The sequence below is a fragment of the Vulpes lagopus genome, chromosome 1, assembly GCF_018345385.1.
Source record: "Vulpes lagopus strain Blue_001 chromosome 1, ASM1834538v1, whole genome shotgun sequence".
In the NCBI taxonomy this organism is placed as follows: Eukaryota; Metazoa; Chordata; class Mammalia; order Carnivora; family Canidae; genus Vulpes; species Vulpes lagopus.
Window position 1 is genome coordinate 141,584,503 of NC_054824.1, and position 16,346 is coordinate 141,600,848.

Genomic DNA, 16,346 nt, shown 5'->3' on the forward strand with positions numbered 1-16,346 from the left:
GAGTCCTGCCCCCATGGAGCTTCCATCAGAGTTGAGAGTGGGTAGGTGGAGAGGAAAGGTGGACAGTAAAATCATAATAAATTATGAACAGGAAAGTTTTTTCAGTTATGTCTGCAACAAAGATCACATAGGAGAGGGGTGCCCCTGAATGGGTTGGAAATGGGGAGGGGAGTATGGGGAGAGAGTGAAGAGGATTTAGAGATGCAGAAAAGCTTGCAGCAAGAAGTTGATGTCTGGTACAATGCCAATGATAGGAGCCAGCCACAGGAAGCTCTGAGAAGAGGGCGTGAGTAAGTGCAAAGCCCATGTGGGGATGTTCTTCTCTCTGGGAACAGAGAGGGGCCAGTATGGCTTGGTTAGATGAAGTCCAGAACTGGACCAAGGCCAGCATGGTGGGGGGTGTGTGTGTGACAGATGAAGGTCAGAAGTGTGACTTCCTTTGTTGTTTTTTTTATACAAGGAGAAGCCATTAGAGGGCTTTAAACAAGGAAATAGCCTGATCTGATTTATGTTTTAAAGATCGCTCTGGCTGCCATGGAGAGAACTGATTGTAGGGGAAGAAGGAGTGAATCAGGCCAGTTAGCATAATAATTATAGTTGTCTAAAAAAGTAAGAGGGTGCCTAGGACTAGGGGTCCCCTGGAAATGGAGAGAAGTCAGTATATTAGAGATATATTTTTGAGGTAGAACCAATAGTACTTGGTGATGGATTGGAAAAGTAATAAGGGAAAGAGGAATCATGGATGACTCCTAGGTTTTTGGCTTGGGCAACCAGGTAGATAGTATTTCCAATAAGAAGTAGGGATGCCTGGGGGAAAGATGGGCTTAGAGACAGAAATCAATGGTTCTGTTTGTTCATTATAAATTTGTGGTGTCTATTAGATATTCATAAAGAGAGACCAAGATGGCAATTGAATATGTGTCTGGAGAGTCAGGATTGTTGACATGACTTTGGTCATCATTGGCACATGGATTCTACTGAAAGCTATGGGACCAGATGAGATCCCTCACAGAGAGGATTATAGAGAGACACCAACATTAGAGGTCAAGCCCAGGAGAAGCTAGCAACTCATATGAGAAGCAAACAGTGAAGGTGGGCGGAAACATACTGCTGGACATGCTTCTGAAGCCAAGAGAAGGGAGGAAAGATCATCTGTAGTAAAAGCCACTGAGGAAAGAGAGTGACTTTTGGTTTAGCTGCATGGAAAGCACTCATGTAAAGGACAAGAGCAGTCTTAGTGAAATTGTGGAGGGAGGGAAGAAGCCCTATAGCAAGAGTTTGCTTTAACCATTTTTATACTACCAAGTGGTAGAACACACAAAAAAGATATGAGACATAAAAAACAATAGCAAAACAGAATAGGAGGTGAGAAAGTCGATGTAGCACCTGGATGCCTGGATGTAAACCTTTCAATTAGTCTGTTGTGAAGAGGAATACAAAAGAAAAATAATAGCTGGAGTGGGGTATAAGTTAGAGAAGTTGCATTTTAAAATGTTTAATATGTGAGATACTAGATTATCATACTAAATGGGAATGATCCTGTAGAGAAAAAGAAAATGATAATGCAGGAGGGAAGAATGAGTGAAGTTCTTTAGAGAGGAAGAAGAAAAATGACTAGAGCATAGATAGAGTACTAGCTTTGCTAGGATTCAAGAAACTACAACTATAGAGACTGGAGGAAGAGCAGAGGTGTGGCCACAAAGTCAGTGATAGGTTTGTAGGACAGCCTTGAATACAAATTGAGATATACTGAGTCATATATGAATTTAAAATGAGACCAATCTGCAAGGCTGCATGTTTTCCTACAGCAAGTCTACAATGACAGAATAGGTCATTTGTTGGCTTTACCTAGGATAGGGTTTATCTAGGCAAGTATGATAGAGAGATATAAGGGCAGAAAAGGTAACAAACAGCAGGTTTAGAGGTAGATTATAATGGTGGCCCATGCAATCTGAGCAAGGTATAGAGAAAACGGAGTATAAGAAGAAGGTGATAAAAAGCAGTGGATTATAGGTCTTGACAAAGTTAAAAAATGTTACGGTAGGAAAAGCAAAACTATGGAGACAGTAAAAAGATCAATGGTTGCCAGGGTTTTGGTAGAAAGGAAGGGAGAGGTAAATAGGCAGAGCACAAAGGACTTTTTAGGGCAGTGAATTTACTCTTTATATTACCATTTATATATTTATATATCCACCATTTATATATCCACCATTATGGTGGATACATGTTATTATAAATTTGTCCAAACCCACAGAATGTACAATACCAAGAGTTCTTCACAAGTAAACCATGAGCTCAGGGTGCTAAGGATGTATCAACGTAGGCTCATTAATTATAACAAATGTGTCATTCTGATAGGTGATGATGATAATGGAGAGCATATGCATGTGCAAGGGAAGGGAATATATGATAAATCTCTATACTTCCTCCCAATTTTGCTGTGAACCTAAAACTGCTCTAAAAAATAAAGTCTATTTTTAAAAATTAAAAAGATATTAAGATATCCCCAGATAAACAAAAACTGAAAAAAATCATCACTAGTAGACCTGCCCTCCAAGAAAATTTAAAGGGAATCCTTCACATTAGACATTAGGCAGCAACGAGGAATTCACCCGAAGAGCACCAGGAAAAGTAATGACATGGTAAATATATAAATGATATCGTATAATATTTGTAATTATTTTCTTTTCGTATCTCATATAAAAGACAACTGCATAAAGCAATAAGTATAAAACTTCATTAGGGCTTTATAACGTATACAGATATAATTTGTAAGACAGTGTAACATAAAGGAGGGGGAGGAGAACAAACATATCAGAGGAAAGTTTTTGTATATTATTGAAATGAAGTTGGTATTAATCTGAATTATAAGTTAAGATGTTAATTGTAATTCTCTGGGAAACCATTTGAAAATAAGAAAAATACATATTAAAATAAACAATGGAAATAAAATGGTATTCCAGAAAATATTTATTTAACACAAAATAAAGTGGTAGTATAAAAATAGAACAACAAAAAAAGATATGAAACATAAAAAATAATAGCAAAACGGCAGGCATAAATCCTGCTATATCAGTATTACATTAAATGTAAATGGACTAAATATTTCAATCAAAAGGCAGAGTGTGGTCATCCTGCAGAGTCAAGATGGGTCCTTTCACCACATATTTGCTCATATGTCAAGGCTGATGATGTCTCACGTGTACCAAAAGTGAATACAAGATGTATCGTTCACATAATGAAGAGTTCCTGGGAGAGTATGGTAGGTTTCCAAGAAAGCCTAAAAATAGCTTGAGACCCTCCCTTGCAGGGGTAAGCACTTGCATGGCTTCAAGTTTCCACCAATGCTAAGGGAGAGCATTCAGTCTTCTTAACAAATCGCTAGATGTCAGGCAGAAAGGGGGAGGCATAGTATAGTTTGAAAGCTGTCAGCAAACACCAAAAAAGTCACACTATTACACAAAGATTGGCAAAATTGATAATAGATCTAACTACCTGCTATATACAGAGATACACCGTAGATTCAAAGACAGAAATAGGTTGAAAGTAAAAGAGTGGCTAACAGAACTGGCTTTATCTGATAGACTTAAAACAAGTGTAAAGATTAAATCAGTAATAAAAAACTACTCACAAAGAAAAGCTGAGGCCTAAATGTCTTTACCACTGAATTCTATCAAGGATTCAAAGAAGGATTAATACCAGTTCTTTTCAAATTCTTCCAAAAAATAAGGCAGAATGTTTCCAACATTTTATGAGATCAGCATTACCCTGATACCAAACCAGACACAAGACATCACAAGAAAAGAACATTACAGACCTATCTCTCTTATGAATATGGATGCAAAAATCCCCAACAAAATACTAGCAAACCAAGTGCAGCAACATAAAGGATTTATACCTTGACAAAGTAGAATTTATCCTAAGGATACAAGTTTTGAAAAATCAATTCATATAATGTATCACATCAATAGAATAAAACACAAATGTAACATGATCATTTCAATAGGTTCAGAAAAAACATATGACAAAATCTAACACTCTTTCATGATAAGAAAACTATCAGAAAACTAGGAATAAAAGGAAACTTCATCAACCCATTAAGTCATCTATGAAACACCCACAGCTAATACATAATTAATGGTGACAGACTGGATGCCTTCCTTAAGATCAGAAACAAGACAAGGGTATTTGCTCTCACCATTTGTTTTCAACATGGTACTGGAGGTTTTAGCCAAAGCAGTTAGGCATCCATATTGGAAAGGAAGAAGTAAAACTATCTGTATGCATAGATGACATGATCTTATATAGAAAATCTTTAGGTTTCCATTAAAAACTATTTGAACTAATAAATGAGTTCAGCAAAGTTGTAGAGTATAAGATCAATATACCTGAATCAATTGTATTTCTATTCTTTTGCAAAAAACAATCTGAAAATGAAACAAAAAAATCTCCATTCAAAAGAGCATAATAATATGATAAATATGATAAATTTAATAAAATGAGTGAGAAACATGCTCTGAAAACTACAAAATATTGCTGAAAAAAATAAAAATTACTTAAATAATTGGAAAAACATCCCACGTTTACTGACTGGAGGAAGACTTCACACTATTAAGACGGTGACAATTTTCAAATGGATCCACATATAAAATATAACCTCTGTCAGAATGCCAGCTGACCTCTTTGTAGGAACTGAAAAGCTGATTCTAAAATTCATATTGAATTGAAAGGGACCCAGAATAGCTAAAATAATCTGGAAAAAGAATAATAAAGAAGAAGTGTTGGCAAGAATGTGGAGAAAGTGGAGCCCTCACACACTGCTGATGGGAATATAAAATGGTGCAGCTATTTTGAAGAACAGTTTGATAGATCCTTAAAAAGTTAAACAAAGAGTTACCATATAACCCAGCAATTCCATTCAAGAGAAATGAAAACCTATATCCACACAAAGACTTATACCTGAATGTTCACAGCAGCATTATTCGTAACAGCCAAAAAAAAGTAGAAACAACCCAAATGTCCAACAACAGTTGAATGTGATCTAACTATACGATGAGATATTATTTAGCAATAAAAAGAAATGAAATACTGATATGTGCTACAGTGTGGATGGATCTTAAAAACATGCTAAGAAGCCAGACATAAAAGGTCACTTATTATATGATTCCACTTATATGAAATGTCCTGAATAGGCAAATCTATAGAAACAACAACAACAAAAATATATAATTGGTTGTCAGAGTCTGAGGAGTGAAGTAGAAGCCTGAACGTGACTGTTAATGGATACCACATCTCTTCTGGGGGCGATGAAAATGTTCTAGAATTTGATAGTAGTGATGGATGCATGATTTTATCAATATACTAAACGCCTCTGAACTGTACACTTTAAATGGGCGAATTGTATAGTATATGAATTATAGCTCAATAAAGCCACTGTTTTAAAAATTGGATGCTACTGTTGGTGATTCATCTAAAATGAAAACAAAGTATATCCGCATTGATACAAATCATCAAAAAGTTTAAGTCAGTGCACAAATTAGTTTCTCAGGAATATACCCACTTTTATTTGGAGATATAGAGACATCTGAAAATTAAATTTGGCCTTAAATCCGTGGGTCTACGTAGATACAGTGTGTGCAGCTAAAGTCTGGTCAGAGCGATGGGCAAGGAGAGACCACCTGTCCACAAAGCTGGCACCAGGAGGGCACGGGAACCAAGGGGGTTGCAAAAGTCTCCTGCCCCCAACACCACCTCTTCACGGGGCCACAGCCCCTGAACTTAGAGCTTCTCTACCTTCTCCAATCAGCTCTGCTAGGATACAAATTCTAAGCCTTCTCAGCCTTCAGCTTTCAGCCTCTGCATAAATGAAGCTGATGCTCTTGTGTTTAGCTCCTAGTGATAGAACTGGTGGCAGTAAGAGGGATGAACAGCATTAAGGGAGTGAGTACTGGAATGTGGAAGCACAAAAGGGCAGGAGGAACACCAGCCTCGCTTAGTGTCTTGGTCCTGATGAAGTTCAGTTCTGCTTCTTCAGCTGTAGCTATCGGGCAATTCCCAGGAGCAAACTGGGAGGGAATATAGCAAATCCAGGAGCAAACTGGGAGGGAATGTAGCAAATCCAGGAGCAAACTGGGAGGGAATGTAGCAAATCCCTTTGCCTGGAAATTCCACTCCTGTTTGTTCAGGAGCTCTAAGGTCCATTTGGCTGGAAGTTCTAGGGGCTCCTGATCTCCTCCAGGGGACCCTCCCAGCCACCAGCCATTTAGGTCCCAAGTGCCTTCCTGGCAGGAAGCCTTGGACCATTAAAAATAATTGTATTGTTAGCCATCAGCAGTGAAAGACTTCAAACAGATGGGTAAGTACTAGAGCCTCTTGTACTCTAATTTAAAAATTACACCTCAGCCTGATTAACAAGAAGATCCTCTTTCCAGCAGTCGAGTCCAGTGGTCTCTTGGCCGCTCATCAGTGGTGTATAATCGCTTCTGTGGCACACACAGGAGAGCATGCAGATCTCATTGCTTCTAGTGTCTCACAGAACTCCTGAGGAAGGGCAGTGTGGACGTGCATCGTAAGCGGTGCCTATGTGGTCTGTGTTCGTCAGTTAGGTCACCCCTCAAAGCCAGCTATGGCATTAATTGCTTCTTTGGCCCTTGTTTTTTTTTTAAGTAAACCAGGAGTACACAATTCAAAGTCAGAGAACTGGTATGTATGTATGTATATCTAGTTATTTGAGAGAGAAAGCGCATATGTGTGTAAGGGGCATGGGGGTGGAGGAATGGGGGTGGGGCAGGGAGAGGGACAAGCAGACTCTGTGCAGAGGCAAGGCTTGATCCCAGGACCCCGAGGTCATGATTTAAGCAGAAACCAAGAATCAGCTGCTTAACCAACTGAGCCACCCAGGTGCCCTGAGAACTGGTTTTAAATTTGTCCTTATTTTATGTGAGTCCAAGACTTTTCCACTTGAGCAACTGCTAGGAAGCCCTGCACATTATTCACTATACCCTGGTACCAACTGGGGAAGTGGGACTTGCCACCAGCGGAGATCCAAATTCCTGTAGAGATGAATGAGGACATGGGGGAGTTCCAAGCACAACAGCAGTTTATGGGGGCCAGATAAAGCATCTGGGAGATAGAATCCAAGTTAACATGGGCCGGAAAGTACTGCCAGGGACCCTCTAGAAGACATCAAACTGCTATTAGAGCCAGGACAGACAGCTCTTCGATCCAACACTGTTCACTAGAGACTTTTCTTTTTTTTTTTCTTTTTTTTTTTCTTTTTTATTAAAATGGTTCTTTAAGGGGCACCTGGGTGGCTCAGTTGTTTAGAGTCTGCCTTCAGTTCAGGTCATGGTCCTGGGGTCCTGGGATTGAGCTCCTGAACAGGTTCCCTGCTCAGCTAGGAGTCTGCTTCTCCTTCTCCCTCTGCTCCTCACCCCAATTGCTCTTCTCTCTCTCTCTCTCTCTCTCTCTCTCTCTCTCTCTCTCAAGCTCCCTCTCTCTCAAGTAAATAAATAACAGCTTTAAAAAAAATAAAATGGTTCCTTAATAGTATCACAGAAGACAAAAACCAACAGCTATGACAGCCTTACATCTTTACCCTGTTTAAAATGTTACATGCACATTTACAAGTGTAACCTATATACATGCTCTTCCTCCTCACCAATCTCTCCTTGTCTGTCAAATTCCCTACTGAGAGAACACCTAGCTCAAATGGCACTTCTTCTGCAATTTCTCCCACGATCTTGGGCAGAAATTTCATCTCCCCATTGTGTCTCCACAGCATTCTTTCACCAAGTCCTGCCAGAGCCACATTCAGAATATCTCCTGAATTTTCCCTCTCTCTAGCCAATTCTTGCCCATTTCCAGTACCTCTTCTTCTCCCCTTGATGACTTATTAAAGATTTGTCCCTAAACTCCATCCTCCACACATCCATGAGACAGGCCAGGGAAACTGTTGGGAAGAAGGAGCTAGAAGGATTTCCAGGATGGGGTGAAGTGTCACCCAGGTCATGAGAGTGTTGGGAGGCAGGAGCCCCAGCCAGAGGTAGGGTGTGTTGCTCAGAAGAGCTTCATGTGATGATCCTGAGTGAGGTACTAAGGTGAGGGGTAAGTAGGTGGGAGGCAGTGATCAGCAAAGTAGATGAGAACTAGGATGCGGGTGAGGGGATTTTGCACATGAACATTGAAAAAGGCAGGTCAAAGGCTCTGAAGTTTTGATGTGCAAAAAAATTACTTGGTATGCTTGATGAAGATGCAGATTCTCAGGTATAGCCCTCAAAAAGTCTAATCGGCATCTCTGGGGTGGAGTCGAATTGTGTCTCCCCCCATCCCATTCATTTGTTTAAGTCCTAACCCACAGTATCTCAGAATGTGATGATTTGGAGGTAGGGCTTTTAAAGAGGTGATTAAGCTAAAATGAGATCCTATGGGTGGACCCTAATCCATATGACAGAAGAAGGGATTAGGGCACAGACAAGGGCACACTAGAGGGAAGACTGTGTGAGGACGCAGCAAGAAGGCTGCCATCTATAAGCCAAAGAGAGAGGCCTCAGAAGAACCCAACCCTGCTGACACGTCCATCTTGGACTTCTCTAGAATTGTGAGAAAATTAATTTCTGTTGTTTAAGCCCCTGGTCTGTGGTATTTTGTTATGGGAGCCTGAGCAGACTGATAATACACTGCCCTAGAACAATGGTGGGAGTTGGGGGTCTGGAGGATGACCAAGAGACACATTATACCATCTTCATTGAAAGAAAAAAGTAACCAGAGATGGGATTGATCCGGGGCTGAGGCGACATCGTGAGATGGTGTGAGCCCCAAGTCTGAGAGTGCAGAGGGAGGGAGTCAGGCAAACATCCTCCCCCTGGTCCCACAGTCTGGGAGGAGGAAAAACAGATTTGGAGGGACAGAGTAGCCAGGCTTCTGTCAAGGTAAAGAGGGGGTAGAGGTAAAGAACATCTTGGGCATTCTAAGTAAAAATGGTAGATTTATTTCTGGAAAAACTTCACTAAAATGACAATGTACAGGTGTTTCCAGGACTTAACCAAGTGAAAAAAAAGTTTTCATTGATAAACCTAGGTGATAGGGACAACACAGATAACAGCAACAAGATTTTGGGAACTTGACAGTCCCCGGAAAAGCAAATAATACCTTGGCACAGTGGTTCCTCACCAGCAGCATCACCTAGAAATCTGTGAGACAAATTCCTGGGTCTCACCCCCGACTTCCTGAATCAGGAACCCTGTGAGTGGGGCTGAGTGCTCTGCGTTTCAACAAGCCCTCTGGATGATACAGCACATGAAAGTTTGAGGATCCCTGACATACCAGACCAGAGAGAATCGCTCAGAGCTGTCACGTGTGAAATTTGAGAGGCAACCAGCAAAAAAGGTTCAGGAATGAAAGGTCCAGCTAACTTTAGAAACAGGAAGTGAGGAGCTAAAGTCATGAGAATTGGTTAGAAAGAGCAAGGAGGTGGTTAGGTCCCAAGACACCCCGCCTACTTGGTTCAAACCTGCAGACTCAATTCTGGCACACAAAGGGGACAGATCCATAAGAGCAGGTGTATCTCTGCCTCAATGGACTATATTATTATATCATACCCCATTTGGGGGAAGAATCCTGTTACCTACTTGTTCCCAGGTAGAGGACTTCTTTGTTGCCACAGAAAATATTACCAAATTTGAAAAGACAGTGTAGAGCCCCTGACCCAGGAGCCGGAAGACCTTGCTCTAGGTCTGACTCTGTCTCAAACTATATAATCAGGACAAGAACTCCTCACTTGCCTGAACTGCACCAGGATATTTTAAAAGCCTCTGAACCCAAATATTCTATGGTCACATTTTTAATTAAAAATGAAGAACCACCATAAAGTTGATGATAGATACTGCCAATCGCAAGCATTGCCTAATCAGACTAATAGGTGGGGTAATCTCTTAGTAGATATTTGCTCTGTGGGGTTTCTATGTTTTTGAGCATTTACTTCTATTTAAATCATTTTAATAAACATATACAGAGCTTCTACTGGATGTACAAATGTCTGAGAAGTGACATTATCCAAATATTTAGAAGAGCTATCAGAACTATGGGTGATATTGTTTACTATATATTCTTAACTCTTTGCAATTTTACAGTATTCCTACACTTAAAAAATTAACAGCTGCCACAGTGATAGCAAAGATGTTAATTATGTTAAGTGCCAATCTTGATCAATTGCTAATGTCTGCTTGGAGTGCTGTATTGAGAGCTTTGAAACTCATTTCAGACTCAGCGGGAGAGAAGGCTGTGATCACTCAGTAACGTCTGCCAAGGGAAAAGGACAGGACATGTGCTGTGTCTTTGTCTATTCTGCTACTATAATGTGGAGGCAAAATGATCTCCCTTTACTTCTTTGAATGTGGAAAATGGACCCCAGATTAAAAGCTTAGTTCCTCTCCTATGAGCCTTAATTAGAAACAGAGGACTCATCTGGGGCAGCCAATCGTGGCTTCTAGATACAGCTTTCCTTTTGGGGGAGCGTCTCACACATAAATTGAAGAGAATGCTTCTTTAACGTCAGGAAGGCTGTGGAGAAACGTTGCTCAGTGGAGGTTCCTCTCATCCCCTCAGCCACCTGAAGACCCATAAATGTCACCTCTCTCCCCCACACCCACCACCACAGGCTCTGGCATCACACCTTAGAGATGCCTCCTGCAAGCCTGTCATAAGGCTGGGAACTTCTGACTGCAACCTGGCATTTGGAGGGGGCCTGATGAGGTACAGTGGAAAAGACTCGTGGGCCAGACCCCCACTGGCATGCTGACCAGGAGCTCTACTGCCTACCTGGGGATGGAGAGCTGGTCAATACTCACTGCCCATTATCCTCCGCACTGTTGGGCCCTCTGCAGTCATTTCTCTCACAATCTCATTGTCATCTTCATTGGCATCCAGCCAGCGATTACAGTTGAAGTTATACTTGTCCTTGGTCAGAGTGTTCATTAAGGTCATCTGGAATGAAGTTCTGGGTGAGCAAGGGGGTGTACCAGAGATATACCACACCCTGGGGTCCCCGTTCTGCTATCTCCTCAAAGGCAGGCCAAGGCCGTCCCATAGAGATGACTCTTGTGGAAGATGGAATGCCAGATTAACATCTATCCCTCCTGCTCCCTGGAGACTCATGCTTTCCTAGCAGCCAGGTGCCTGGGGAGGCATACAAGTCTCCTGAACAGCTGAGCATTTTCTCAGTCTACTTTGGAGATCCTCTCCCCATCAGGAAGTCCCCGTGTCCTATGTCCAAATACAGGTTTCACTGTGAGACCCATGGTTACCCACTCCCACTCCCAACAGACACAAAGGCAAACTGACGTGACAGGGTCATTAGAAAGGGACCACTCTGGTTCCTCTCCCAACTACCTCCCAAGCCCCAGGGATGGCACACTTCACCTTTTCTAAATGCCATCCAGAACCAGGGCTCCTTCTGTCATGCCATGCTCGAATCTTGTAAAACCTGCCAAGATCTGGGAGCTCAATCTATGGGGAGAAATAACAAGGTTTGGGTAGACATAATCCAGTGAAACATGTTTATCCTCACAGCTGACCACCTGCCAGGAGGGCACCCACTCTGGGCCACATCTTCAGCAGCGAGGATGGCTTTGCTTCAAGTCCCCCTCATATACTTTATCCTCTCATGCCTTTGCAACCAGAGGCACGTGAGGGCGAGACAGCCATGTAGGGCCTAGGTTCGGTCTGGCCTGGTGAAACCGAACAAAAATAACTGACCCACAGTAGGATCCAGAATAAAGAAAATCTTCCAAGCAATAAACTCCCAGTAACAAAACCCATATGGCAGCCCTGCAAATTAGCACAGGCCCACAGCCCCAGGGCTCCGCTGGGCACTAAAACAGACAAAAAGATCAATACAGCAGTCGTGCCCTTTCCCTAGGGGCTCACAGTCTAGCCAGGAAGACAAATACATGAAGAGCAATGAACTCAGTCTATAGCAGAAGCACCAGTGGGGTGCTCTGGGAAGACAGCTGAAAATTACAAATAATTCTCCCCTAAAGGTCAGAGCACACTTCTGTTGGCAAAACAAACCTTGCTCTAGTTTTATATGGCACCAGAAATTTAAAGCTAAATTTCTTTTAAAATATTCTACTATTTACACTTTCCCTTCGATTTGCTCCTCACTCTCTCATTCACTCCAGATCAGACGACTTGGACATTAATGTGCCTGGAGCCTCTATTTGACAATGATTCCCCAAGTTTCTAAGTTCCTCAAGAACATTCCATACCTACTTCTTTCTCCCAAGTTTGGTTCTGAAGTGTTTGATTCAGGTGAAGGGCCAGAACTCCAAAGTATACCCCATTCAATCAATAGATCACTCTGGCACCTCTTGCAGGGCCCTGAATTTCTTGTAGCACCCCTTTGTCCTCAAACTTGATTCAAAATCTGGCTTAGAAAACCTTTCTCATGACAAATACCTTTAACATCCCTTCCTCCTTCCTCCTTCTTCCCTCCCACCCCATTGCACTTCTCTCCTACCCTAAATTTCTCAATTATGCCTGGTTTTAACCACTTGTTGTTGGGATTCAGGAGAATCTCGTCCGTCCGTCCCTTCTGCCCATAAATCTGGATGAAGATGGGAGAGTTGGTACCAGCTTTCTTCAAGTCGGTTGTCCAGACCCATAGGGACCAAGGAAATTCTGCAGAGACAGGTCAGGTTGCCCCATAAACTTTAAGAATAAAGAATTTTTCATGTTACCAGTGGGGAAGAGAAGCAAAAAAAAGGTGTTCAGGACTGAAGTGCAGATCATACACAGGTATAGTGTTCACTCTCAGAAACTCACCAGAACAGGTGCCAATATTAGGGACCCAAGGATTCCTTGCTATTTGAAAAAGGGTACCTCAATGTTCCTTTTAATGGCAAAAGCCTATAAGTATGTTTTAGATAAGGAAAAGAGCTGACTCCTTGTTTCCTATGTATACTCAGAGTGTACTGTGTTGAACCATCCAGTTTAACATCTAGCCCATCACAGAAGCTTATCAAATTTGGGGTCACAGGGGAACCAGCCTTGGTGCCAGGCATATAACTCTATGTGGTCTACACCTTGGAGAAATGAATTTCCCACCAGGTCCATCCCCTTCCTCTCTAGAGAAGAACTGAGGAGCAGAAGCAGACCCCTTCAAAGTGGAGTTCTTGCCCAGGGGTCTGACATCCTGGCCTCTGCTGGCCCTATCTGGGAGGCCACCAGCCTCTGGGCCCTCTCCACCTACTTTTCAGCCTCTTCTTCCTGAGAGACACCATCTCGTAGAGCTGCCTCTCGATCAACCCATCCACCTTCTTCTCATCCAGCCAGTTGCTGCAAGGAAAGGTCTGCTGGATGCCAGTGAAGGGGCATAGAATCACCACCTGTGCGGGGGGAGTAGATCACAAGTCTCCTGCAGTAGGTCCCCTTGTTGGGACTTCCTTGCAATATTTCATAGCATCTTCATGTTAAGGGTCATCTACATTAGGATTTTTAAGGAATGATACTTTTCTTCCTGTTTACTCTTTCATTAAATCTTAGATCAAGAAATGCCTCCCACAAGGAGTCTTCCTGCATAGATATCATCCATCCTTCAATTTATCAGCCCAAATCTCAAATTCTTCCCCCTATATACAACACCCTCTTTGAACATCATATTTATGTGCACCAGTCCAAACCAAATGAACTAGAACACTAAATTAATTCCCTATATTTATCTTGTAGTAAAAAGGTTGATCACATAAAAGGCAATGAATATCTGGAATTTAACATAAAAACAAACTATGCTTTTCTGGGCTTGAGCTTCATTCAGCCTTCTTTCTCACACTTGCTCTATTCTACTCACATTCTGAACTCATCAGTTTAGAACTTAGAAGTGTATCCAGCCTAAGGCACTCACATTAGATATGTCCAAAGGAATGTTCTTATGACACTACAAAATTTTCTGTCAGTCAAGAGCTGACTGTTCATACTACTAGACTCTCAGCTCTGCCTTCTTTTTATTTTCTAAAGATTTTATTTTTTTATTCATTTTTTTACTCATGAGAGACAGAGAGAGAGAGGAGGCAGAGACACAGGCAGAGGGAGAAGCAGGCTCCACACAAGGAGCCCAACGTGGGACTCGATCCCGGGAACCCAGGATCACACCCTCGGCCAAAGGCAGGCGCTAAACCACTGAGCCACCCAGGGATCCCCTGCCTTCTTTTTAACTTAAGAACTAATTTGACCCTATCCCTGATCAAGCATTTTGACTACCCACTGTCTTACTGGTGCTTGTTGTTGTCAGTTGTTCATGGTTACTACCATTGACTATAATTTCCTTGCATTGAATTATTACCCTTAGAAATACCCAATTATCTCTGAGAATTCAACTGAGACTATCTGGCCATCAAAGCTGTGTGAAACCTTAACTTATAAACACCAAGAGGAAGGGAGACAAAAAATCGAGGGAGGGAAGTTTGTACCTCCTACACCTCCCAGAGAAATTCTCCTCCTTCAAGATAAATGATGGCTCAGAGTCTCCGGTGGTAGTCTCTTCAAACACTTTAGTCCTCTGATGCAAATGTATTAGCAATTAATATAGTCACCCTAACATGCATTCAACATATGGGAAAGCTGAGGCCTAGAAAAGGGAATGAAGTGCCCAAATTTGCAGTTAGATGGTGGCAGTACCAGAAGCATAAATGTTCCTAACTTCTAATTATCAGTCTGGGACCTTTATACCCATCAGCAAGAATTTCAGGATTCCTATTATGGCTGAGGTCCACTAGGACCCGTTATTGTGCTCCATCTTCTATTCTAAATATTTGATGCAACTACATATTCAGAAATGGACCTACTCACACACAAAACTGGAGGGTACCCATGCAGGGTGATCTGGGGGCACAGAAAGTTCTAATCACCAATAATTACTTAACAGTCTGTCTTTCTTTCCTCTGAACAAATCCTGCGGTTGTTTCCTCCCTAGTTTACTCCTGAATTGTTCTCGAATGGCCACGTGTGTATTAGTCTTGTTTCATCAAGAAGATGGCAAAGTCCTAAAAGGCTGAGGTTGTGTGTTCTCACTCCTTATGGCTCCTCCAAACATAGTTCTAAGTATACAGTGAGCACTTAAAAATACTTGTTAAAAGTTCTACCTCAGGACTGGGTAGTACAACAAACTAGGTAGTCTGAAAAGCTTCCCACCACTGCAAAAGACCCATAGGCCAGATAAATAACACAAAATATCCTTTTATATACATGGTTGAGCTGACAAGAAGTTACAGAAAAGGCACAAGGGTCAGCAAAATTCAGAGTAAGCAGAAGCCAAGAGAATGGGTATACGTGAATTCTGGAGTTGGTGCTGCACCAAAAGCAAAAGGCAATACCACACACTCAGGAAATCAATAGCCACTTGAGAAGCAGGAGACTAGGCCTTGCATTTTGCAAACTGGAGGATCTGAACTACAAACCCGGTTAAGCAGAAACACTTGAAGGAGCTGCACCCTCAGAAAAAAGGTAGGCAAGGAAATATCTGCAAAGTGAAGCCTTTCGTCTCTGCCTTTGCTCCAGGCAGATAATAATAATCTCCCCTGAGAATCAGTTACTATAAGCCTGGTCACAGGCAGGATAAGGAGTAATACACATAAACCTAGATGTATTGAAGAGAAGCATCAGCATGTGAAAAACAAAGAGAAGATAAGAGCACCAGGAGACAAAAGATAGCTGATAGCAATTAGACTAACAGAAACCAGAAAATACTTGGGCAATGGGGTGCAAATTAACTCAATCTAGAATTCTGTACTCTAAAATTATCTTTCAAGAATGAGAATGAAATAAAAATTTTTTTCAAATGAACAAAAATAAAGCCTATCACCAACAGATTCTAACCAAAGGAACTTCTGAAGCATATACTTCAGAAAGAAGAAAATGAACACCAGAAATAAAGTCTGATGCAAGAAGAGATGGCAAGCTGCCAAATATGTAGGTAAATCTACAAAACAATATTTAATGTGTGGATTTAAAAATAATTCCAAATATAGCTAAATACTAGGCAAATATAGCATGTGACCTAGATGCAGGGTAATTAGAGATCTTAAAGATCCTTGTATTATCCAAGAAGTAGAGATGGTGATTGAACTTTGGATTTGCTACATTAAGTATGTATGGTAAAGTTGCAATAGTAATCACACACACACACACACACACACACACACACACACACAAACCACCAAAAAAAAACCCAAACAAACAAACAAAACGCCAGAAATAGTGCATAATTTCTAATTCACTACCAAGGGGGAAAAAAACAGCCAATCCAAAAGAAACAAAAGCCCTAAAAGCAGAAAAACAAATATGCCAGTAAT

The 16,346-nt window shown here is 41.5% G+C and overlaps 1 protein-coding gene across 1 annotated transcript in view; it reads right to left on the reverse strand.

The window, feature by feature from the left end:
* Window positions 1-16,346, reverse strand: part of LOXHD1 (lipoxygenase homology PLAT domains 1) — a 163,503-nt gene that overhangs the window by 87,275 nt on the left and 59,882 nt on the right. The window contains exons 9-12 of the mRNA XM_041756584.1: window positions 13,250-13,385; window positions 12,518-12,678; window positions 11,419-11,505; window positions 10,848-10,983 (exon numbers count right to left, since the gene is read on the reverse strand). Coding sequence (XP_041612518.1) covers window positions 10,848-10,983; window positions 11,419-11,505; window positions 12,518-12,678; window positions 13,250-13,385 — 520 coding nt within the window. The remainder of the gene's footprint in view (window positions 1-10,847; window positions 10,984-11,418; window positions 11,506-12,517; window positions 12,679-13,249; window positions 13,386-16,346) is intronic.